Source organism: Maniola jurtina, chromosome 6 (genome assembly GCF_905333055.1).
Source record: "Maniola jurtina chromosome 6, ilManJurt1.1, whole genome shotgun sequence".
NCBI classification, from domain to species: Eukaryota; Metazoa; Arthropoda; class Insecta; order Lepidoptera; family Nymphalidae; genus Maniola; species Maniola jurtina.
The window spans coordinates 7,420,237-7,444,268 of NC_060034.1; the positions used below are offsets into that span (position 1 = coordinate 7,420,237).

The 24,032-nt window shown below is 36.8% G+C and overlaps 1 protein-coding gene and 1 long non-coding RNA gene across 4 annotated transcripts; both read left to right on the top strand.

Moving 5' to 3' along the window:
• The first annotated feature begins 763 nt into the window (after positions 1-763).
• Positions 764-23,611, top strand: LOC123866090 (homeobox protein CDX-1). Of its 2 annotated transcripts, none has more exons than XM_045907449.1 (3): positions 764-1,200; positions 18,859-19,007; positions 21,483-23,611. In XM_045907449.1, exons 1-3 carry the CDS (start codon positions 864-866, stop codon positions 21,726-21,728), a joined length of 732 nt encoding a protein of 243 aa, XP_045763405.1. In that variant the 5' UTR covers positions 764-863; the 3' UTR covers positions 21,729-23,611. The 2 variants fall into 2 exon arrangements, with proteins under 2 accessions (XP_045763405.1, XP_045763406.1); XM_045907450.1 differs by having other exon boundaries at positions 18,862-19,007.
• LOC123866095 lies at positions 12,899-14,141 on the top strand. 2 transcript variants are annotated; one of them, XR_006796123.1, is made up of 3 exons: positions 12,899-12,923; positions 13,173-13,241; positions 13,848-14,141. It is a non-coding gene; the product is annotated as an uncharacterized LOC123866095 (long non-coding RNA). The 2 variants fall into 2 exon arrangements; XR_006796122.1 differs by lacking the exon at positions 12,899-12,923 and having other exon boundaries at positions 13,037-13,241.
• Positions 23,612-24,032: the final 421 nt, after the last annotated feature.

The following is a 24,032-nucleotide window of genomic DNA, read 5'->3' on the forward strand; positions in this document are numbered from 1 at the left end:
AAAGTAGATAGGTCAGTAGGTAGGTACCTAGGTACCTTCTAAGTAATTTCTTAGATACTTTCGTCCCTTCTGGCAACGCCGAATTTGCCCAAAAGTCGCCAAACATTCGCCGAATCCCGAATTTGATGGCTACACAGTAGGTAAGTACACTGGCAACTGGCTAGGAGATTTGCCGTTTGGCGAGCTTTCGTCAAACTAGCCCAAATTAGCAATATTCGCGCAGTGGAGCCGTTCCGTTAGATACCTATAGGTACCTACCTAGGTATATTAATAAAATTGTCCTACTGCGAGAACGTAGATACGTTCTCGCAGAGCGTCGCTGCCGCGCGATGTGATACCTATTGGCCCGTCCATGTAAAAAGACAAAACCGCATTGGACACTCTAACGCCTTAGGCCCCTTTCCCACATATCTATGCCATTCCCCTAAATAAAAATGTTTAAATCTTAATCAAGAGGCACTTCCTGACATAAGGTATGTACTTAGGTACCTACCTCCAATACTCAATAGTCACTGTTCATACCTACCTACACTTTACAAGATATAAAAATATTTTAGTCGTGTTTAGTCCGACTTCATTACGGCGATGTCCATTATTTTTGTTTTAATTAGGCAAATTAAACGATATCATGGGGCGCGGCGGTCGAGTTGATTTATCAGGGCGGGTTGGCACAGCGAGCGCCTCATTGGCTGAGCCGCCTCCGCCTCCCGCCCCTCCCGCCGAGCCGCGGCACTACCCGCCGACCCGCGCTCATCTCAGTCGAGCCACATCCCGCGTTGTGTGTTGCACGTTACATAGCAAGCCGGAGTACGGTAGTGTTGTGACAGCGAGTGTGTGTGCGATGCTCGGACGGTGATCGCAGCATGGTGAATTACGTTAACCCGCTCGCCATGTACCAGGGCAAGGGCGGTCAGTACGGAGCGGGAGGGTGGTACGGCTGGCAGCACCAGAACTTTGAGGAGCAGCAGTGGTGCGCTTGGAACAGTGCGCCGGCGGGAGGGGAATGGCCATCAGATCCTCATCATTTCAAACGGGAGCCAGGAGAAAGAGACGTGGGCGAAATGCCATCCCCCGCCCGCGGGGACCTGGCCAGCCCGGGAGAAGGCTCTCCTGGGTCGAGACCCTCGCAGCCACCGGCGCCGCCGCGCTCTCCTTACGAATGGATGAAAAAGCCCAGCTACCAGTCACAACCTAACCCAGGTTTTAATTTTTAACTACCTACCTCCTTATTCTATAAAACTAAATAAACATCACGGATACCATATTTAATAAGTATTTTATAAATGTTAAGGTTACGCAAGTTAGTAGATCTAGCTATATAGGGATGTTAAGTAAGGAGATAGTTTATAAGTAAGTAGGTATTAGGTTTTGCTTACCTACCAAGTACCTACCTACATAGGTAGATAGTAGGTAGGTGGACTGTCACTAACCCACTAGAACTGTAAAATCTCTTGTAGATAGATACCAGGTAGGACACCTTAGCGGGCTGTACCTACTTACTTATCTCGTGAACCGTAATAGGTAGAAGGCCGAAATTTTCATAGAATGTGTATTTTATTGCCGCTATAACAACAAAAATTAATTATTTCAAATGGCTACCATGAAAAAAAAATTAGAAGTGTTATTTCTTGGACGGAACCCTTCGTGTGCGAGTCCGACCCGCATTTCACCGGGTTTTTAAACTAGATACCTACCCAGCCGCGACTTCGACACGTGGCCTACACGAGCTTCAAATCCCTATTAATAAAAATCCTTTTTTGCGGATGTCTAAATTATAATGGCTAATTTAATCTGCACACCAAACAGCCCAGATCCGTCCAGTAGTTAAAGCCGTGCGTTGATAGCTCAGTCAGTCAGTCTGCAGTTAGGCACCTTACCGTTTTATAGGTATCTATATTTTATTTAGATAATTAATTGAAATAGGGTTCGGTACGTTTACCTACGGCTCCTTATCTCGGATGGACACATGTGTTGGCGACCACTAGCGCGAAAACTAGGTAGGTATATACCTATAACTAGTGGTTCGCCCGAACTGAGACCTCGCCGTATCCCATAATTCCCATAACTTTTTTTTTGAAGAAATGTAATGCTTGCAATTAAAGAAAAGCTCAATAAACCCCTTTATAATAACCCTGAACTGTGCCTGAACCTATTACCAACATTGTCAACTCTATGATTGCATGGGTAGGTACATAGTCATTAGTACTAGTAGGTAAGTAGGTAAAATAAAACACAAAAATGCTCCTCCTGAAAAGTACCTAACTACTTAGGCCTTTTGTAACAGTGTCGTTATTCCTAGGATACGACGACATATTATTATTATAATATAGGTACAATACATTTTCATTCCTTTCCTATTATTAGGTAGGTATAACATGTTTGAATCCGGTAAAAAAAAAAATTGGTACCTAAGTACAGGTACGATATCTACCTACTACGCGTCTAAATTTCTCAGTGCAATTCAATGCGGTTTCATTGTATTCAGAACATTTCTCGAGGACTGTTTATAAGTAGGTAAGTACCTAGGTACTAGCACAGGTACTAGGTAGGTAGGCTCCCCGAGCGAGCCGGGGCGAGTCAACCTTCACCAACGTCACCTATTCTTTCCAAACAATTCAGGAAGATGGCAACTCATCCGATGTTGGTAAAACTGCTTCAGGTCGTACTGTAAGACTTTAATCACGTTAATTACCTACGCTGTAAATTAACGGTCTACCTAAGCTACGTTCCTATACGTATAGGCATGCTATCTACCTACTAGGTACCTACCTCTACCTCTTGTCTATATTCTAGAATGAATCATTGAACTTATGTTCTTCAGATAGAATAGGTAGTAATTTTTATTTTTATTCGCGTCAATGTTGCGACCGGCTTGAGGAAGGTCGAACGAGCAGTCCAGACGAACTTTGCGTGACCAATTGCAATTTTTCGGACTTTGTCTATTCGGCGGTGTTTTCTTTGTCTCTGTTTCTTAGGTAGGTACTTAAAATTTATTTGAATTGGTTTTGTTTACAACGGCGAGTACCTATTATATGTCTATGAAAATGGCTAACCAATTGTAATGAAAGTATTTTTCAGAAAAAATAAAAGCACAGACGATGCTGTCCCAACTAACCCCAGAATTACCTAATGTTATTATCCACCTAAATAATGGTGATAAAGTTCTAACTGTATTTTTGGACCTTGCGAAGGCCTTTGACACAGTACCTACCCATTCCTGCTCTCCTAGTCAAGTTAGAAGGAACGGGTATTCGTGGTAATCAATTGAACCTACCTTACTGGTCGAAGACAAAATACCAAAATCGATAATCTCATTCTTTAAGGCCCCGCGCTTACACTAAAATAAAAAAATATTAGATTTCAAGCTCCAAATTAACCATCATAAGAAAGACTTCCACATAATTGAATACTTATATGTTTAAAATAAATCAATCTTTCGTATTGACATTTAATGTAACATTTTTGCAAAAACTATTTTAGTTAGGTAGGTATATGTTGTGTTGATCAATCTCTCACACCTAGTTTTAATGATATAAATAACAGACTCAACTTTGAAGCCCTCTAAATCTGTCCTTAGAAATCATTTGATTTACTGAAATAAAAATTACAAATATAGTCTTATTGACACATAATGTACTAGAATATGGATTTTTTTTTACAAATTATATGGCTAGTTTAACACGATTTTTTATATAGAATGAAGCATAACTTCACTCAAAAATTTATGTGAAAATAAACTATGTTCTTTAACGAATCTATTTATATAGTTTTGGTAACAATCCATTTATTCACTCCAAAATCACTCCAAATTGCAATAAGTAGTCACGCAATGAACAAAATAGTCTTTTTAAATATGATAGGTACATTGAATGTCAATACGAAAAATTGGTTTATTTTAAAGAGGTATTCAATTATGTGAAAGTTTTCCTATAGATAATAGTAAATTTAGCGCTTGAAATCTTAAATTTTTTTGATTTTTGTGTAAGAGCGCTCTTAACATTACCAAAACTAAACTTATGTGTTATATGACCTATTCAATACGAACAACCTTATTGTTATCACTAAAATTACCGCTTACTCAGTGTAAAATGAAAGTGATATGTTTTTTTGCTGAATACCTACTTAAATCTTATGAAGAAACTGAAGTAAAACAAGTAGAATACAAGTAAAATATAATAAAACCGCGAGCGAGGCGAGCGCGAAATTCTTGATATACAATTTGCAAAACTCGATATGAATATTAGGGAATGTCACAAAGGTCCGGGCATCAACTAATACAATATACCTACCTACATATAAAAGCGCCATTACCAGAGAGGCCAGAAAGCCCACCGACAATCACACTAATATTATAAAGGCGAAAGTTTGTATGTGTGTGTGTGTGTGTGTGTGTGTATGTTTGTTACTCCTTCACGCAAAAACTACTAGACGGATTTGGCTGAAATTTGGAATGGAGATAGATAATATCCTGGATTAGCACATAGGCTACTTTTTATCCCGGAAAATCGAAGAGTTCCCACGGGATTTCGAAAAACCTATATCCGCGCGGGCGAAGTCGCGGGCATCGGCTAGTCAAATATATTATAGACTCCTAGAACACCTCAGAGAGTAACTAATAGGTACTTACATATATTAAAATTGGCTTACCACCGATATTGACACAATCTGAATTATTAAACACAAAGATCAATCTTTATTTAATCCACTCATTAATAATACCTACGTATACTTAATATTTTTTATTCGATAAAGCGTTGTGTGCGGTAGGTATAGTGTGCCGCCGACATTAATTTCAATTAAAACTAATTTTTAGACGTTATCTACTAATTCTTTATTTAGTTAAACCTGTTTACAGAAATGGCTATACTTAAGTAGCGGCTCTTTGTCGAAAATATTATAAGTACTTATTACATAGGTTAAGAACGGATTAAAAGAGATCGATCTTTGTTATTTAATACTGTAGATATTAGGTAAGCTTGTGTCGGTTTTGGTGTTTGTAGATAGTTGAGTGGTTGAATTTAGATCGATTGTACTAGTTAGGTATTTATATCTATAGGTATATGTTTTGATTACAAGGCTGATGTGAGGAATTTGTAGTTCAGTAGTAGAGGTTTGTATCTATAGAGGAGACCAGCCCAAAACGGGTAGCCCGCCCAAAACGGGCAAGCGTGTTCGTGCCTTTTGCATTTAGTTTCAATGTTTGCACTTAAATTACAGGCAGTCGCCTCGTACGCACGGTTCACATGGTTGCAAGGTAATTTCTAATCAAAGATTTCGCTGCCTTTGATAAAACTTTTGAAGAATTTGGATCTGTGATTAGTCGATTTTGGTTTTGTTTCATACAATTAATAGTTTGGTGATGTTATCTTGTTGTAATTGAAGTATCTTATCAGCGAAGTGATATTTTGTAACCTGTTGTTTTGTTTTGCGGATCCGCGCCATCATTCTCACCACTACCGAATGACTGTCCGGCGCGGGCCGAGGGGTTCCTTATGCAATGAAAGTGGCAAAGTCGCGCAGCGCGCTATCATTTCAAGTTACCGAAAAAAAATGAAGTGCCGCTTTGCCTCCTATGGCTAAAATAAAGATGAAATATGGATGAAATATTATAAAGGAATTGAAAAGTTAAAAATGAGTAGGTACATGAAAGGTACAAGAATTAACACTTTAATTTTTTTTGTGATGTAGGTAACCACAAATTCACGGTTTTCGGATTTTTTCCTTTACTGGTGCTATAATACCTAGGCATTGCTACTTATACCTTTTTTTTTTCTTTAAATCTGGCTTTACTCTGATTAGCCAATGTCAAGTTTGTGATATTTTCAAGTTATTGAATTTATACAAGTATGGACTCCGTCTGCGCCGGCGCCCGCTGACATACGCGCGGCGCCCCTTTAAAGCGCTTCCCAGTCAGTTCCACCACCAAAAAACACCAACTAACACAAAAACCAGCCACTCTTAACAAAAAAAAAAACACTCCAAACAAGCACAGCACGCGTGCCAGCAAACGCCATCGCAGACGAAGTCCTACTTATACCTGTCTTCCACGATTCTAGGTCAACGCGCCTACCATGTGTAAATAATAAACAATATAATATTATTATGTAGCAAAATATTTTTCATGTTTTATTATTTGTCGGCAGTTGACAGTCGATATTAAATCCGTGTCCCAACGCTATTTTAGTTAGTACTTAAGTAGTTTGTCTTTGAAATAACCAATCAGACATCGCCGACTCTCCCCGCAGCCCGCGCTTTCCGCTAATTTTGATGACCTAGGAACTATGCAAAATTATAGACATGTGGTATCTATTCACCGACATCTATTGTAGGTACAATACAATATTATGTAGGTGTATCTACTGGGGGTGATCTGTGAGTTCACTAAGTACCTACCTATACAGTCGCAGCTTGAAGCAGTCACTTCTGACTGTTTCAAGTTGTCCGCGTGTAGCCGGCTTTAGTGGTTAGGCAGGTACCTACATACCTACTTAGTTAAAGTTTTAAGCTAAGGGATTTCGTTCTAGTACCTACCTACATAGGTACTGGCTTAGCTATTATGTAGGTACCTTCCTACCTAACCAAACATTATTGAACTTACAATGTGATAAAACTTTAAAAAAAGTATAGGCGCCTACCGAGTTCTATTCAAAAGTCAAGAAAAGTATTGAATAAGTAGGTAGGTACTTAATTAATTTTTAAATTATTATGAACCTCAATTTACTCGTCTAGTCCCGTTGTCCCCGCTAGCCTACCTACCTAGAGTCTAGACCTACCTACTAAGGTACATACATACTTAGATAGTTTTTGATGTCGATGTCGGCGCCAAATTTTATTTATACCTACTTAATTACTAAGTAAAAAAAAAGTAGTAGGTAAGTAGGAGGCAGTCCGGACTGCGGGTAGCGAATGTTTAAATAGGTTTTGGCCCTTTGAGTACGGTACCTACTACCCTAAAAGTCCAACGTATTAAGTAGGTAAAATAAACGAAAAATAAATATCTAATAAAATTTTCGAATTCGAAAAATGTTGAACTTAATTGCTGTTCAAAATAAAAAATAAGTATTTAACCCGCCAGAGCCATTGTTCGAGGCAATTATCACCGGGCATAACATTACTTAGATGTTATTCTGCACTTACTGGAATGTTCCGCTTTAACGGGAGCCGAGGGAGTGGATGCATGGTGAGAGCAATTAATCCCGGAGCCCCGGAACCCGGGATAGGGCTGCTCCCGGCGACAATCATCGCCAACGGCGCCCCGGGGACTAAAAAGTTAAATCTTTGCCAAGTTTGCCGCACTCAATTGTAATTGTACTTAGCTTTTGTCTTTATTTAGTGAACGTTTTTGTTCTGTTTACTCAATTACGTAGAGTTACTAAAGAAACTAGTTAATCGTATTAGGTACTTAGGGTACTTAAGTACAGAAATTCTGCTAACCACAATACAATTTCCAAAAAAAACCCCGGCCAAGTGCGAGACAGAACGCGCGCACCGAGGGTTTCGTACCTACTCGGGTATTTTTCCCGACATTTTGCACGATAAATCAAAAACTATTACGCATGAAAATAAACAAAAATCTGTTTCAGAATAAATGTATAGGTTACACTTTCATTCATATTATATACCGAAACTTGGTATAGTTATCTTACTTCGAAAATTGAAACACATTTTAATTTTTTTTAAAGATGTAACCACAAATTCACGGTTTTCGGATTTATTCCTTTACTTGTGATATAAGACCTATCTACCTGCCAAATTTCATGATTCTAGGTCAACGGGAAGTACCCTATAGGTTTTCTTGACAGACACGACGGACGGACGGACGGACAGACAGGCAGACAGACAACAAAGTGATTCTATAAGGGTTCCGTACCTCAAGGAAAAACGGAACCCTTATAGGATTACTTGGTAGTCTGTTTGTCTGTCAGTCTGTCGTGTCTGTCTTATAGCACAATTAAAGGAAAAACACAAAAAAAGATTAAAATGTGTTCATGAACAAATAAATAATTACCTAGTATTTTCAATTTTCAAAGCACTATACCAAGTGGGGTAGGTATTATAGGCTTTACCTGTATACATATTCTAAAACAGTTTTTTGTTTATTTTTATGCATAATAGTATTTGAATTATCGTGCAAAATGTCAGTAAATATACCCGAGTAGGTACGGAACCCTCGGTACGCGAGTCTGACTCGCACTTGGCCCGTTTTTTTGAATGAAGTCTAGGTACATAAATAAGTAATAAATGAAGTCGTATTATGCTAACACTAACGGGTTGTTAAATACAACATCTGATCTAGCTTTTGTGTTATTTTTGCGTAAAAGCTTTTTTTATCTATGTTTGAGTTTGAACAATGTCTAACTAATCACGTTTTATCTGGCTCGTCATTAGATAAGTAGGTATACCTATCCTTAGTAGTTCCACTATTCAATACCTCGACAAAACACAATGCGTTATGTTATAACAATAATAGGTATCTAACTTAACTAACACAGATTAATGTATGTAGTGAATTATTCTAGTGTTAAGTTTATCAGTGTCTCTGTGTGGGTACCGTAATCGTGTTCTCAATGCATGACGATTGCATGTCTCTATGTACACACCAAACCTTCCTGTCACTATTTATCTTGTTTTGTTTGCACAAACTCGGGAACGTTCGTGGAAATAATTCTCTATTTGTCGATATTCATTCACCAATCCTATCATCAGGGACACAGCCGGCGCGCGGCGGGGGCTAGATTATATCGAAAAGTTCACTGAAGCGGAAATAGTATCGCAGTGAACGCCTCTTCTCCAAACAATTCAAAGATATCGGAGCTTGAATGGAAATTGTAATAGAGTGTTGAAAGTTTCTTTTTGTTTGCGGTGGTGACGCAACGGGGAGTCTGGCTGTTTGCAAAAACATCAGAAGTTAACACAATAACAGGAGCTGATTATTATTTGTTATTGTGTCAGATCCTAACTAATCGTTGTTTAAGAGTCTGTTTTTTCTCCCTACGATTTTTTGCCAACTGTCTCTAATTTGTACCTAAACTTGTTCCAGTTTTATTAAGTGACTGTCACTGCTCTCTATTTCTACCGATATTTTGTTGATTTTTGTGGATATTTTGAATTTCGATTTGCGGATAATACAACAGAAAAATTCTACATCCAAGACTTTGCTCCAACAATTCAAATACCAAACTTGTGCAATGTGCAATTTTATGCATAATAAAATACTTACTTTCTTAATGAGTATAGTATCTTATGTAGCTACTTATTGATTGATAAGTCATAAGCTAGTAAAACACGCAATCTAAGTAGAAGTTAACGGTCGTTTCGGCGCCGTCGGGTCGGATTAAAGCTCTAAATGGACGTAAAGCAATACATAAAGTTAGCGGCCTGGCGCTTTATGACCCGCCCTTCTACTGAGCTTCCCCGTGTAGGCTTTTTCTCCCTCGGGAAGTTTTCGGTATCGCTCGAATGTTAGTTACAAATACATAATATCTATACTCTTACGTCTTATCACCTGATCAAATAATACAGCACCTGCAATCAAATCTCCACAGATTCTGTCTAAATAGAATCAGCTTCACTTCAAAACTTATCACGAAATCGTCTTGAAAGAGTTTATCGTCATGATAGATGATAGCCGCGCCCTCGTCCATCAAAAACGCATTAGGTAAAGCGCTTACAAGAAGGTAACAAGGGCGATAGCACCAATGTTGAATCAACATGTTCAAAGGCACCGCTATCGCTGGCTAGTCGCGATTATCGCGCATTAATGTAAGCGGGGATTTCGGCAGGCCGACAAAGTGCCAAGCGTAGCCGATAACTGGTCTATTAATTGTTTCCCGTACAAATCGCGTCGGACATCATGTTCGACAAGCAATCATACGATACCGATACTGTAGGTACACGTGTAATCTTTTCATAGATATCTACTGAAAGGCTGAAACAAACAAAACGAGTAACGACATCGCAGCATGCGTGATAGCAATAGCGGCGCAGCGTGATTGCAGGAAGGAATCACAATAAACGCGCATGGTCGCGTTCATGGTTTGAAGATCGGAGACCCTGTTGTAACTTTCAAAACGGTAAATCTGTCATTAATATAGACGGAAAAGTTTTCTGAATGGCAGATTTTTCACCAGAGGGTACGTTAATTTGGCAAATGTAAATTAAAAATTTATAACACCCCCGACAAGTGAAGGTTACAGTAACTAGAAGAGAGCTGATAACTTTCAAACGGCTGAACCGATTTCCTTGGATTATAGCTAAGAACACTCGATCAAGCCACCTTTCAAACAAAAAAAAAAACTAAATTAAAATCGGTTCCTTAGTTTAGGAGCTACGATGCCACAGACAGATACATAGATACACAAATACACACGTCAAACTTATAACACCCATCTTTTTGGGTCGGGGGTTAAAAAGTAATAAACTAGGGCCTCTGAAACTGTATAAAGCACGCTGCATGCCACGTTGCAGCTTACGATGACGACAACACGATGGAACGGTAGCGGCACTACAAGTAACACGTATTTACTTCGCAGTCTGTAGGTACGCCTTCAGACAATTCCTCGTTTTACACTTCTAGGAGCCATGTTGGACGCGTGTCGTCTCGCGATTTGTGTGTTTTAGCCTTTAGGTAGTTCATTATTTACTAATTCGACACCATAATATTTGAGTGTGTGAACTAAAGCGTCACCAACGAGTGCAATAAAATCACAAAAATGTGATTTGTTTAACGTACCTATAGGTAAGTACGTTAAACAATTTTTTTTATTATAGCATGAGGTTTTGTTATGGTTTTGGCCGTTTATTAACCTTCCGCTACACATACTTAATACCTATCTACGAACTTATTTATTTTACCTACTAATATTTTATATTTTGAGTAGGTATAGTGACTACTTTATCACTATAAGTCGCGTCGAAAAAATCGTTTGCGTGCAGAAAAGCGCAAGCCCAAGCTATGCGCATTGACTAAACCCCAATGTTAGGTACACACTTACACCAAGATCTTATCGAAACACAAGAACAGCACAGATTCGTGTTATCTCGCTCATAATTCGCGCGTACAAAACATGGCGTGTAGGCAACAACCAATAGCGAACGCGCTATAATTGGCTGAGATATATGTATTCGCGCCATTCAAAAATAAGATTTCTGCGCAGGTACATTGGCGTAGCTTATAAAATGATAGTACTAGTAATTTTCATTCGATCTGAGGCTAAGGAGGCTAAAATCCACCCCGTTGTTAGCCAGGTTATCTGATGTATTTGTATATGATAGCAGCTGACTAAAAGCTATCCACCCTCGACCGCCGCGCCCGCCCGCGCTGTTTGCGTGCAACAAACAACATATTTTTTTCTTAAAATCCACCTGATAACAGTCTGTACTTCATATATTTAGTTTGTCATCTAAAGCTACCTCCACACTTATAATAAAAATTGCGTTGTCCAGCGAAAATTATTACGACAAAGTCCTCAAAAAAGTCTAAAAAGTTTCATCAGTCCCTGTAGCGGCGTTTTAGTCTCGTATCCATCTACTACAGAATTAATTTATTAGAATTTAGAAGGCTACTTTATTCAGACAAGGTCGCGGGCTAAAGCTAGTAGTAGTAGATAGCCATAATAATATATATTATAGCTCAGTTATTTATTCATTACAGCCAAAAAAGTAATTTTGGAATTGTACTCTGTCGCGCATCACGCTTAAACTACTTGGTAGGTGAGTCTGAATTAACAATTAAGTAAGTATGTATGATAATTTTGGTATCCCGAAAAACCTTCCTTTTTGAGATTAGAGATAGGAGTCTCTAGCAAAGTAATTCAACAGATTTTAACAATTTTTTTTTACTGGAATCATTGTAACATTAACTTAGTTAAATCAAAATTTGCTGAAGATTTGTTAGTAAATCTTTTTCTCTTTAGATATTGTTACGATTTTCTGGTACAAATAAAATATAAATAAAGAGATTGAGGACGGACCTCCTCAACGGTACCTACCTACCTAAGCAGGTACTATGCGGGCAGATTGAAAAGTTTGCGGCCTAGTCAAGAAAACAAAAAAGAAATTCTAGTGCATCTAACTAAATCACCGATCGCTTTCGCTGCTGCTAAAAGCATCGTGTCTGCTGAGGCCCTAACTAAGAAACTCTGAAAAACTTATTGAAGTAAAATATCAGTTTAAAAGTAACAATACTATTACTTACTACAACAATACTAATAGGTACTAAGTATTATCTATTATTATGAATCTTCTTTTTTAACCCCCGACCCAAAAAGAGGGGTGTTATAAGTTTGACGTGTGTATCTGTGTGTCTGTGTATCTGTGTATCTGTCTGTGGCATCGTAGCGCCTAAACGAATGAACCGATTTTAATTTACTTTTTTTTGTTTGAAAGGTGGCTTGATCGAGAGTGTTCTTAGCTATAATCCAAAAAAATTGGTTCAGCCGTTTAAAAGTTATCTAGTTTTCTTGTAGAAAAGAAGGTTAGATAACCCTTAGGTTTATAATATTCAAGTGTCAATTGACAAATGTCAAGCTGTCAAGATGGACGTTGCCTAGATATATTTGATTATTACATAGAGATATTATATAAACAATAGAGGTAGTCATAGGTTGTTGCCGCTCTTGTACATCCATTTGTCAACTAGATATTGTTATCTCGGTCTATTTCACGGAACCTCCGTTCGGGTAAAAGCGATAGCTCATATAAGTCTGGCAACAACGCACTGTATGTGTAACTGGTGACAGTAGTTGTCAGCATTTGGAGACAAAACATTGGGATTTGATGCAGCGTTTTTATAAAATTTTAAAAATCACAAAAGTCTGGGTTAAAATTAAGATAAAAACTAAAAACCAAATGTGTGACGCTGTGTTTTGTGCCTCCAGATATAAGAAAGAAGGCGTCCAAGTTCCTGGATTGCCTTTTCATAGGTAAGTCTTTAATAACTATTTCATCGATACCAACCACGACTTTTATTCCGAAAATCGCTAAAAATTAAAGATTTACATGTTATAAGTGTAATTATCTCGTGTAATACTGACAAAAATCACGTTTTACAGCGCAATTTAATTTTAATTTATGAATTATTTTAGGCATCATTTGTAGTGATGTGTACACACTTTATCGATAAAATCAAATTTGTCTTTTATCGTATAAATAACATTTGCTTACTTTTGTAGATTTCCAAATTGTCCTGAAATTAGAACTGCGTGGATTTGGACAATAAAACGAAAATCTGGAAGTGAAAGGTATATTCTCGTCTATGCTCCAAACATTTGGAAGAGTCTTGTTATGTTTCTGGTTTAAAAATAAATAAATTGAAATCAGATGCAATACCTACTATATTTGAAAGATATCCTCAAAAGTCAATACCATCAACCAGTAAGCACTAAGCTCTTTCAAATTGTATGTAGGTACTTATCTACAAATAAATATGTAGTAATGTTACACTTTTCTTTATTTGACAATAGTTAAACAAAAAAGACACCAACAATTAATTAATTTATTAATTTTTTTATTTGTACAAGTATATTTGTACAAAGTGGACAGGGAAGCACTTATCTCTATAAGAGATCTCTACCAGTGACCCTTGGCAGTGCGAGAGGTTGTAAAGGGAGTAGAATAGGTACAGCAAAGAGAGAAGTAATTATTATGGAAAAAAAACTTAGTAGATATTATGTTATAATATATACTTAATTTTAAGGTTTGAGGTACAAGTGAGTTTAAATAATTTCTAAAATTAAAAATTACCTAATTGTTTTACTGATATTTTTTTAAATTTTATTATCATCATAAAGAATTATGCATTTTTGACTAGGTAACAGCAAGACATACATTAATTCATTTAATTTCAGGTTATAAAGGACGAACGAAACAAACTTCGAGAGCTGGCTAATAATGAAACAAAAACGAAGGTTTTGAGCATTTTCCTCAGTCAGTTTTCTACGTCCAGCTCTCTATAATTTTGTTGACCTAGAATTCTTGACTTTTACTTGGCTTTTTATTTTATAATAGAGCAAGATCCCGGAAGCGCCAGACTGTATTTATGTACTTATTTTCTGAGAAACGGCCAATTTATAAGTATCAGCTGCTGCCTGCTAAAGGTACATATGTATAACATTACTCACTTTTCTTAAAGTCTGAGTGTAGATATAATATAAGTAAGTATGTTTTACAGAAGATTGTGAATAATTAATATTCAATACTGTCAGAAACTTTCCGCCACAAAAAGCAACATAATATAAAATATGCCTTTTATTGCCTACGTTATTAATTATAGTAATAATACTAATAAATTGATTTGAATTATTTGAAAAGTGTTTCATTTTACTCTTGTTTTTACTGAATATATAATAACCGTCCGCAGGAATTTATAGGTTTTTAAAAATCCCATGGGAAACCTTTAATTTTCTGGGGTAAAAAGTTGCTTACGTCAATTTCCAGGACGTAAGCTACCTATGTATCAAATTTCATATAAATCGGTATAACGGATGGGCCTTAAGAATCCCATGGGAACTCTTTGATTTTTCGGCGATAAAAGTAGCCTATGTCCGCTTCCAAGGTAACTCTGTACCTTTCATTAAAATCGGTTAAGCTGCTGGGCCGTGAAAAGCTAACAGACAGACTGAGATACACTTTCGTATTTATAATATTAGTATGGATAAGTATATATTGCACGTAGTCCGTCGTAGTAACATAGAAAATTAATTTTGATGTGGTATCGATATACCCAAATTCGCCGTCCCAGCCCTAGATGGTGCACACAGTGACAAAATGACTTACGCACACAAAAATAATTGACACGCATTTTCAGTTTATTATCGGTCCATAGTTATAATACGTCCATGGATTATTATTTATTTGAAAATGATTTGTCGGGGGTGTTGAAAATTTTTAATTTACACTAAACTTGTCTAGTTACATCTCCTATCGGAGGTTGGCAACCATTGAAGGATAAGTTGCTGGATTTTGTTCACCGTTGCCATGAACAGTGATCTTGTACTCATGATGAACCACTGGCGAAGGTTCTTAAGCCAGGATGTTCGTGTATGGCCTGGTCTACGTTTACCTTTCTTTCTTTTCTTTTTTTCTTAAAAATAATATAAGCCATGCTAATCATGACTAATACTCCCTTTTCCCCTCCAATTAAGCGTAAAGCTTGTGCCAGGAGTGTTTACGACAATAGTGCAACGGGTGGGGTTTGAACCGCCGACCTTGCGGAATTCAGTCCGCTCTTCAACCGTTGAGGTATTGAGGCTCAGCCTTTTGCTCAGCTTTGAACTCAGCTTTGCCCTGTATTATAAGTTGTAGCAGGTCATATTTTGCGTTGCGCATTATATGGCCCAGATATTTGAGCTTTTTCCTTTGCGTCTCACTGGACAACTCAACTGATTTCAATGGTCATTCTATGCAACATTACTATGAATAGAATATTATAATTGTTATCTGTTGAGATTACAAAAGCACACCGACGCGACGTGTGTGAGGGCAGAGGTACAAGGTGCCCGGCCGGCCACTGTTTGCCACGGAAATTAACGACTTCTATCAAACACTGCATCGCGTATAGATAGAGCATATTTGTTTGCCTTACTAGTTCTCCTTTGTTTGCTTCTCTAACAGGAAATTTATTTAAGTTATAATTTTCTGTCATTCGAGCGCTCTAAAGAGTTTATCTCCTAAGCTACATCTATATGCACAATATTGTTACACTTTTTTCAAACTAGCGTAGGAAAACGTTAAGGTGTTTACTTTTGACCCTCGATATCGAAGGCAATCAAGCCCCTGATACTTCATAATTTGTTACTTACAGAAGATCTTGTTACAAGAAATCTTATCATACAAAATGTTAAGCTCAATAGGTACTTACCTAGGTAAGTATAGTAGCTACCTAGGTACAATTTGAATGTCTTTAGAGGGCCCGTTGAAATGAAGTTTCAAAGAAGTGATGACTGATGATGTATGAATTATGTATTTATTTCATATTATAGGTCAACTTATGGCACTTATGACAAAATTACTATCCATTAACTACACCTGGCAAAAACTATAGGTAGTTATCTAAATAATTCAAGTACAAAAAGTGCTCTTACCCAAATCAAATCTAAAGATTTGAGCTGATAAATTGATATTATCTATTAATAAGTAATAACTGTTTATTTGAAGTAATAAAATTTATATGATCGTAAAATGACGTTAGCCAAACATTAACAACGTGTTTTTATTACGGTAAATGTACCTACTAGGTATAATTCACAGTAATTATGTTACCTAAATGATATTAATTTAATACATTTTTTTCTATCTCCCAACAAGGAAGATATATAATATTTTTGTCCAATTTATTAATAAGTAGCTGCATGGTATCTGCTTACTTATCTATTAGTCATGACCTATCATTATAGGTATATAGGTATTATGCTTAAAAATATATAAAAATCTGTTTTAGAATGTACAAGTAAAGCCCTTTCATATAAGATACCCCACTTTGTATAGTTATCTTACTTTGAAAATAGAAACACATTTTTCACAGCCTAACTACAAATTCTCGAATTTCAGATTTATTCCTGTACTTGTGCTATAATACCTAAGTACCTACCTACATGCCAAATTTCATGATTCTAGGTCAACGGGAAGTACCTACCCTATAGGTTTTCTTGACAAACACGACGGACGGACGGACGTACGGACAGACAGACAGAAAGTGATCCTATAAGGGTTCCGTTTTTCCTTTTGAGGTACGGAAGCCTAAAAATAAATTACTGCCTTTCCTGTCTATGAATATATACTTATAATAAAATATGCTGTAAAAACCAAAAATTAAATAAATACTGGAGTTCTGTATAATATGCGTAATGTTTATATTGTATCTACGTCTTTCTATTTCTAGACTCCATTCTCTCGCATGTGACAAACATAATTTATGAAGTTCCTAATGCCGGGAGATAAGGAATATTTACACACTCTGAGTATACAAGCAGACACCTCAGCTCTGTCTTAGTATTATGTCAACAGATCTACGTATCTTAGTAATTTTACTGTTGAGAAATCTACGGTACAGATAAACAGTGTAAATAACAAATTACCATTTTGACAAAATGGTGAAAATATTCTACTTTCCTGCTTGTTTATCAGTTCAAATACGAAGGAATGTCTTAGTAAAGTCAATCCGTTGGATTAAGAAATTGATAAGGTTACAAGGAAATATTGTTAGTACCTACCTACCTAGATTTGTCTAATCTACTTACCTACCAATGACATCATTTTGAAGGACTTTTTGTTTAAAAATTATCGAACAAGAAGTACTTAACACTTTTTAATTTTGTTTAATTTTTATAGCGGCCATTTTCAAATACCTACCTATATTTTAGTACTTGTTATTATAGCGGTAATAGAAATACCTAAGTACCTACCTACTTATTTTTTGAAAATTTTAGCTTTATCTATTACAGTTCACGAGATACAACCCACTGACAGACAGACACACGGACGGACAGACAGCGGAGTCTTAGTAATAGGCTCAACAAGTGTAAATTAAAAATTTATAACACCCCCGACAAATGAAGCTTACAGTAACTAGAGGAGCTGATAACTTTCAAACGGCTGAACCGATTTTCTTGGATTATAGCTAAGAACACTCGATCAAGACACCTTTCAAACAAAAAAAATGTAAATTAAAATCGGTTCATTAGTTTAGGAGCTACGATGCCACAGACAGATACACAGATACACACGTCAAACTTTATAACACCCCTTTTTTTGGGTCGGGGGTTAAAAAACACAAAAACGGTCGAAATAGGTTTGTCACTTGAACCACTTAGGGATCTGTAAGTAGGTATTGTGTATTCCCATAAGATAGTAAACACGTTTACATAGAAAGGGGAGGACCGCGGCTCGATAACGTTAATCCGGGCGGCGAGGAAAAGAGGTGCCGCGCACGCGGGCTTAGCCATGGGATCACTAGGGGACCACACGGCAAGAGTCAAGACCACTATTTTTCTTATACTTAATCGCTGAAATATAGTAAAATAGTTATTCGTTCAACAAGATAGCAAAGTTCATTTTTGTTGCGAGTGCCTAGTTTGAACCCCGAGCGGGCGAAGGATTCTATTAGAATCCTGAGTGTAGTGAGGGATTCAAAGGCACAAGGAACTAACTCGTTTTTGCTTACTCAGTGAGAAAAGTGTTGAACTTTTCTTGAGACAACACTTTTTCTCCATAAGTGAGCAAAAACGACTAGCACACTGGTTTAAGACAGCAAAGGCGCCCTTTTTGGGCAAGTGAGGTGAAAAATTGTTTTTCTTTCGCTTGGTAGGTATATTTTAAAACAAGCTGATGCCCGCGACTTCATTTGCGTGGATTGAGCTTTTTAAAATCCCGTGGGAACTGTTTGATTTTAAAAAGTATTTGAGTAAAAGTAGCCTATACCATTCTCCAGGTCTTTGACTATAGTTGCGTACTTATCACGTAAATCACGTAGATCCGTTGCTCCGTTGCTACGTCTACCCGTCATATTGATTTTACTCGTAATGTTTTTATTTTTAGTCTATATGCATGACGTGATTTCTAATACTATTCCGAAAAAAATATAAAAAATTACACTTTATACCTACTCCTACTTTGACGTACCTATCTACCTACGATTTTTCAACCTTTGTTAGGTAGGTACCTACTTGGGTACCTGTTACTTACCTAGGTATCTCCCGAAGCCAGCATGTTCCAAACTTCATAGTCGCTGATCGTTCCTGCCCGTGTTAGAAATGCAGCTTTTATAAAATAACGAGCGTCTGGCCCTCACAGGCTTTTAGTCCATATACCTAGTATTGTTTGATATAGAACTTTATATTTATTGAAATTTGTCTATTACTGTAGGGAAAACCCGCACGAAAGACAAGTACAGAGTGGTCTACAGCGACCACCAGCGGTTGGAGTTGGAGAAGGAGTTCCACTACAGTCGCTACATCACCATCCGGCGAAAAGCGGAGTTGGCCGTCAGTTTAGGACTATCAGAACGACAGGTGAGCGAAATATTTTTTTTAATAACGTTGCTCAAAAAGTGGCGTATTGCAGGGATATAGCGTTCGGGATGTGGGCTATTACATACTCGTGCTTTTTTTTTACCTTTCCCGCACTCGTGCGTTCTCTTTCCCAACTATCAAAATAATGTCTATTAAAAAGAAAAACCAACCATGAAGTTTTTACTAAAAAAAATCATAGATGTTTTCATGCAAATACCTACGTATATTTCTAAAAAGAAGCTACTAATTTGTTTCAATATTAGATTTAATGATTTGATTGAATGAGTTTGGTTAGGTTTCATTTCATTTTTCATTTTCATTTCATATCAATAAAAAACTTCTACTGAAGACTTGGCTGTATGGGCATAGTTCCCTTTGCCTACCAGAATGGGTGAAGAAAAAAAAACTCTGCTTATATTCTACGGTTGGCGCCATTTTTCAGAAATTTTCTTTGCGAGTTTAGTTGTTTGATGCACTAAATGAGTAATTTCGACCCTAGTTTTTTTCTATCTATTAACAATAAAGTTGTTTTAAATTAAATTAAATGAAGTTAGTTGAGTTTATTGTGTTTTTATTATTTTATTTAATTGCTTCATTTTTTCGCAACCGTAACACGTGCGGAACCGTCATTGCAACTTGTTCCGACTGTCAACCCTCGCCTTCGGCTACGCCTCGGCTCGGGTAGACATTTGTCGGAACTCTTGACAATGACAGCCTTTCCACACTTGTAATGAAATATACTATACCTATCCATGACCATACTAATAATTGCACTTGCAAACGAGGTAATTTTGGTCTGAGGTTGTTGTTTGGTCTATCTATAAATTTCAACTACTCCGTCCGTTTAGGCTGGAATGCGGAGTCAGGCAAGGTGGACGGAGCTCACCGAAGCTTTTCAGCCTGTACATGAACGAGCTGATCGAGGAGCTCAGCAGCATGCATGCGGGATGTTCGATTGATAATCAGATGATTAATAACATCAGTTACGCGGATGATATGGTGCTGCTGAGCCCATCGGTCTGTGCGCTGAGAGATTTGCTGAGGGTGTGCGAAGACTATGCTGAAAAGCATGGACTTAAATATAATGTAAAAAAAAAGCATGCTAATGGTCTTTGCGGCGGGTAGCATTTCTCCCAGCTATGTACCTCCAGTGAGACTGTACGGTGCAGAGCTGGTTAGGGTGCCTAAATTCACATACCTGGGTCATGTGGTTACAGCAGACATGAAAGATAACTGTGACATAGATAGGGAACGGAGGGCGTTGGCGGTTAGAGGGAATATGATAGCTCGCAGATTTGCACGTTGCACAAGGTCACTTTGTTCAAGTCCTTTTGTCAGAGCTTCTACACGTGCAGTCTGTGGGTTGACTATACCCAAAAATCTATAAACGCTCTCCGAGTCCAGTATAATAACATCTTCAGAATAATGTTGGGACTGCTCGACTGTAGCGCGTCCGGTATGTTTGCGGAGAACCGTGTAGACGGTTTCTTCGCAATAATGCGGAAACGGATCGCCTCAATTAAAAGCAGGCTGGAGAGAAGTCCCAACATTATCCTGAAGGTGATAGCAGACAGACAGGACAGCGCTCTCAAAGCGCACTGGATGTCTGCATTAGTTAATAAGTATATTAATTATATTAACTAACATAGAATAAGTTTCTTACTAACATACATTACATTATAATTTAGTTACTAACATAGGTTAAGATGTTTACTAACATAATATTGTGGGCCTTTGTTGCTTAAATAAATAAAGATATTATTATTATTATTATTAAATTAAATCTGTAACTGCAATCTCACTTGGTCAGACCTTGTCACAGAACTTAGGTAGGTATACATATAATATAATGCTTCGTGAGTAGTTTGCCTTGAATAAGAGAAGTTGAGTGAAGGTTATTTAAAATATCTACATTCAACAGTCCACAAAACATGATTTCAAAATACCTAACTAAAATAAAATTGTTGGATCGGAAAATTGTTTGATTGTATTGATCGGAATCCTATTGATAGGAGACATCCTATTGATAGGAATTAGGCTACCTACCTACTAAGTACCTTGCTAAGTACTTGATTAGATGCAAAACAGATGGAATGTTATTTCGAAAAATAAACTTCATCTGGCTTTTCTGCTATTTGACTTTTTTGCGTTATTGTCACAAAGAAGCACGTCTATATGCACTTAAAACTCATAAATAGAATCGTGAAAATAGCTAATATGAATCTAGGTCGATTTCACGGATTTCAATGCCATGTCGTACTCCGCCGCTTTAGGTACCTACCTACCTACTCTGAAACTTGCTGCCTAAGTAGGTATATGGAATGATTAATTCTGTCTCCGCCAGTCCAAATGCTAAAATCGATGTTTTTCAATTAAGACCCGTAAATTTTTTTATGGAGAAACAAAAATATTTAATAATAAGGATTATACCTACCTATCTAAAATTGGGTTCTAATCAAATTTATTTTGTTATAGGTAAAAATATGGTTTCAAAACCGACGCGCAAAGGAGCGAAAACAGGTGAAGAAACGCGAAGAAGTCGTGATGAAGGAGAAAGGAGACCACGCATCCCTACAACACGCGCAGCTGCATCATGCGACGATGTTGCATCACCAACAGATGATGAACGGTATGATGCACCATCATCATTATCACCAAGGGGTGCTGCAAGGAGTGCCCGAGCCCTTAGTGCCGGGCGTGCCTCCGGTTCCTCTTCTGTGACCGCAACAAGACTTCTGTGTTCATAGTGACACCTATGGATAGTGACCAACCCAGTGATTTTACGTGGACATTTCCCATCGTTGCCATCCTTTATCTAAAGAGCCGTTAGGTGCAAAAATATTTTTTGAGTTTTCGCCAAAAAATGTGAGAATTATCAAAAAGTAATGTTTCTAAAAATAATGCTTCATAGGACCAAGGTTTACAGTTTGGTTCCACGTTCTTAGCATTCTTTTCTAGAAACATTTTTGAAAATTCCTACGTTATAGGGAATTACTAAAAAAAATATTATTCACACATGCCTAACGGCTTTTTAATTATTAGAGGATGGCTTATCGAGGACTTTTGTGCATTTGCATTGAATATTCCACACGTGTGTATAACGAACTTGTGATAAATAGTGCAATATCCATACGAAACTTTTTCGTGCGGATAATTCTGGTATGTAATTGTAAGTAGGAACCTCTTTTACAATGTATAATATTAATTAACACCTAAAATCTCCCTCGAGGAGATACACTTTGGTGTCTAGGCTTTTTTCATTAATGACCATCATTTAAAATTCTAGCATCTTAATAGGTGGTAGAATTATATTTCATTATACTTATTTATATCCGGATAGATTCAGGAATGGTGCCGCATACTCGGCTCGCGATTACTTAGCTGGCTTAGCTTATTCTAAATTGGTCCATCCATCCAATTCGCAAAGTGACTTACTTATGTTGATGTTGTTTCTGGCTGATATATCTAAGTACTAAGAACTATCTACCACTCTCCGAAGTTAACAGCTTTACCTTGTATCTTAATGGGAAAAGTCTTGACCCAAGGGTTGAAAACGCCCTTCATTGCCTTTTTAGTGCTAATACTTAACTTGGTAGGTGCCTCAGCGGTCTCGTATTTAGGTTTTGGCCTATTTATTGTTATTCTACGAAATAGAATAAGACTATTATTTAAAAGGATTTTTGTCAGTGTAAATATAGATTACTATATTTTTATATTATTATAGTGCATAAGTATTACTAAAGTCGATGGTTTTTAACGTATTTACTTATATTTCTCGACGTTGCCAATGATGCTGATGAGATTATTTTCCCTATAAGTAGGTAATATGTATAATACGGTGATGCCTGGACGTCTGCATCCATTTATTGAATATGATTTTTTGCTACTTATTTGCTTAATATGGTCTATTGAAATGAAATGTAGGTACATAAAATGATATAATCATTATATAAGAATCTCATTTAACTTAATAAAATCATAAACCGTGTCCATAACTCCATATAGCTTTATGGCGCATTTATAGCATCGGTAGCGTGGAGAAATAAGTAAATATTCTTAATATAAATGAGATTATTACTAGATTTAACGGTTTTGTAAATATAATGTAGTGTATAAATTGCTTAAAATAGCTATAATTCTATCTCGGTTAGGAACAATGATTTATTAGGTAAACACTGAAAGTTATTCTATGGATTCACGTTTTGATATTCCGACTGCTTAGATTTATAATGAAATCGACTTTTTCTACGATTCGTAGCAACAATGTAACGATTTATTATTTATTGATTCCTGAAAAGAATTGTTTAGTCGTTTTGTGATGCCTTTTCGTAAGATTGTATTGTGGTGCTAATTATATTTGCCCTACTCTTTTAAATCATTTGAAAATTGTAAATAGAAAAAATATGGAATATTCAAGGGGTGATGCAACTTTTGCTTGTTGTAATATATTAAAGTAGGTACCTATTTACTGTAGGTGCCTATGTTATGTTTATAATATCGAGTAATGTTTGCGAACACCGTGTTAATTACTATTAATAGATTTGTACGCAGCACCATCACGAAACACATTTGATAAACTAAATAAATCCATGTTAATCTGATTAGTTATTGTATTCTTATTTTCCAGTAAAAACTTGCAGTTTATCATCATCTATTAAAAAGTTTTGAGTAGGTACCTAGGTCCTAAGCGAATATAATCAGAAAAAGTTGACCCGCCCCGGCTTAGGTTGGGTAGAATATAGGGTCTTGGACTGTGCTATGAAAAGTATCTCAGCCTATAATTGTTTACATTTTTTTTTTGTGTTAAAGTATTGGAAATATTTGTCGTTTGTTGCCTTGTGAAGTCATTGATCGCTTTCCGTACATGGTGACGTTAATAATTTATAATGTTAAAAATAAATAAAAATCATGATTTTCATTAAATTATTCTCTTAATAATGAATTCGAGCCCCATAAACTACCACTAGGTATACAAAACATAATTTAACATTTTATTATTATTACAGTCCAAGACTCTTTTTTTGA

What these genes read in the sequence shown, in the direction of transcription:
- LOC123866090 (XM_045907449.1), top strand. Translation starts at nt 864, where the DNA reads ATGGTGAATTACGTTAACCCGCTCGCCATGTACCAGGGCAAGGGCGGT. An exon ending in CCAGTCACAACCTAACCCAG is followed by an intron (nt 1,201 to 18,858) that starts GTTTTAATTTTT and finishes TGTCTATTACTG; the next exon opens with TAGGGAAAACCCGCACGAAA. An exon ending in TAGGACTATCAGAACGACAG is followed by an intron (nt 19,008 to 21,482) that starts GTGAGCGAAATA and finishes ATTTTGTTATAG; the next exon opens with GTAAAAATATGGTTTCAAAA.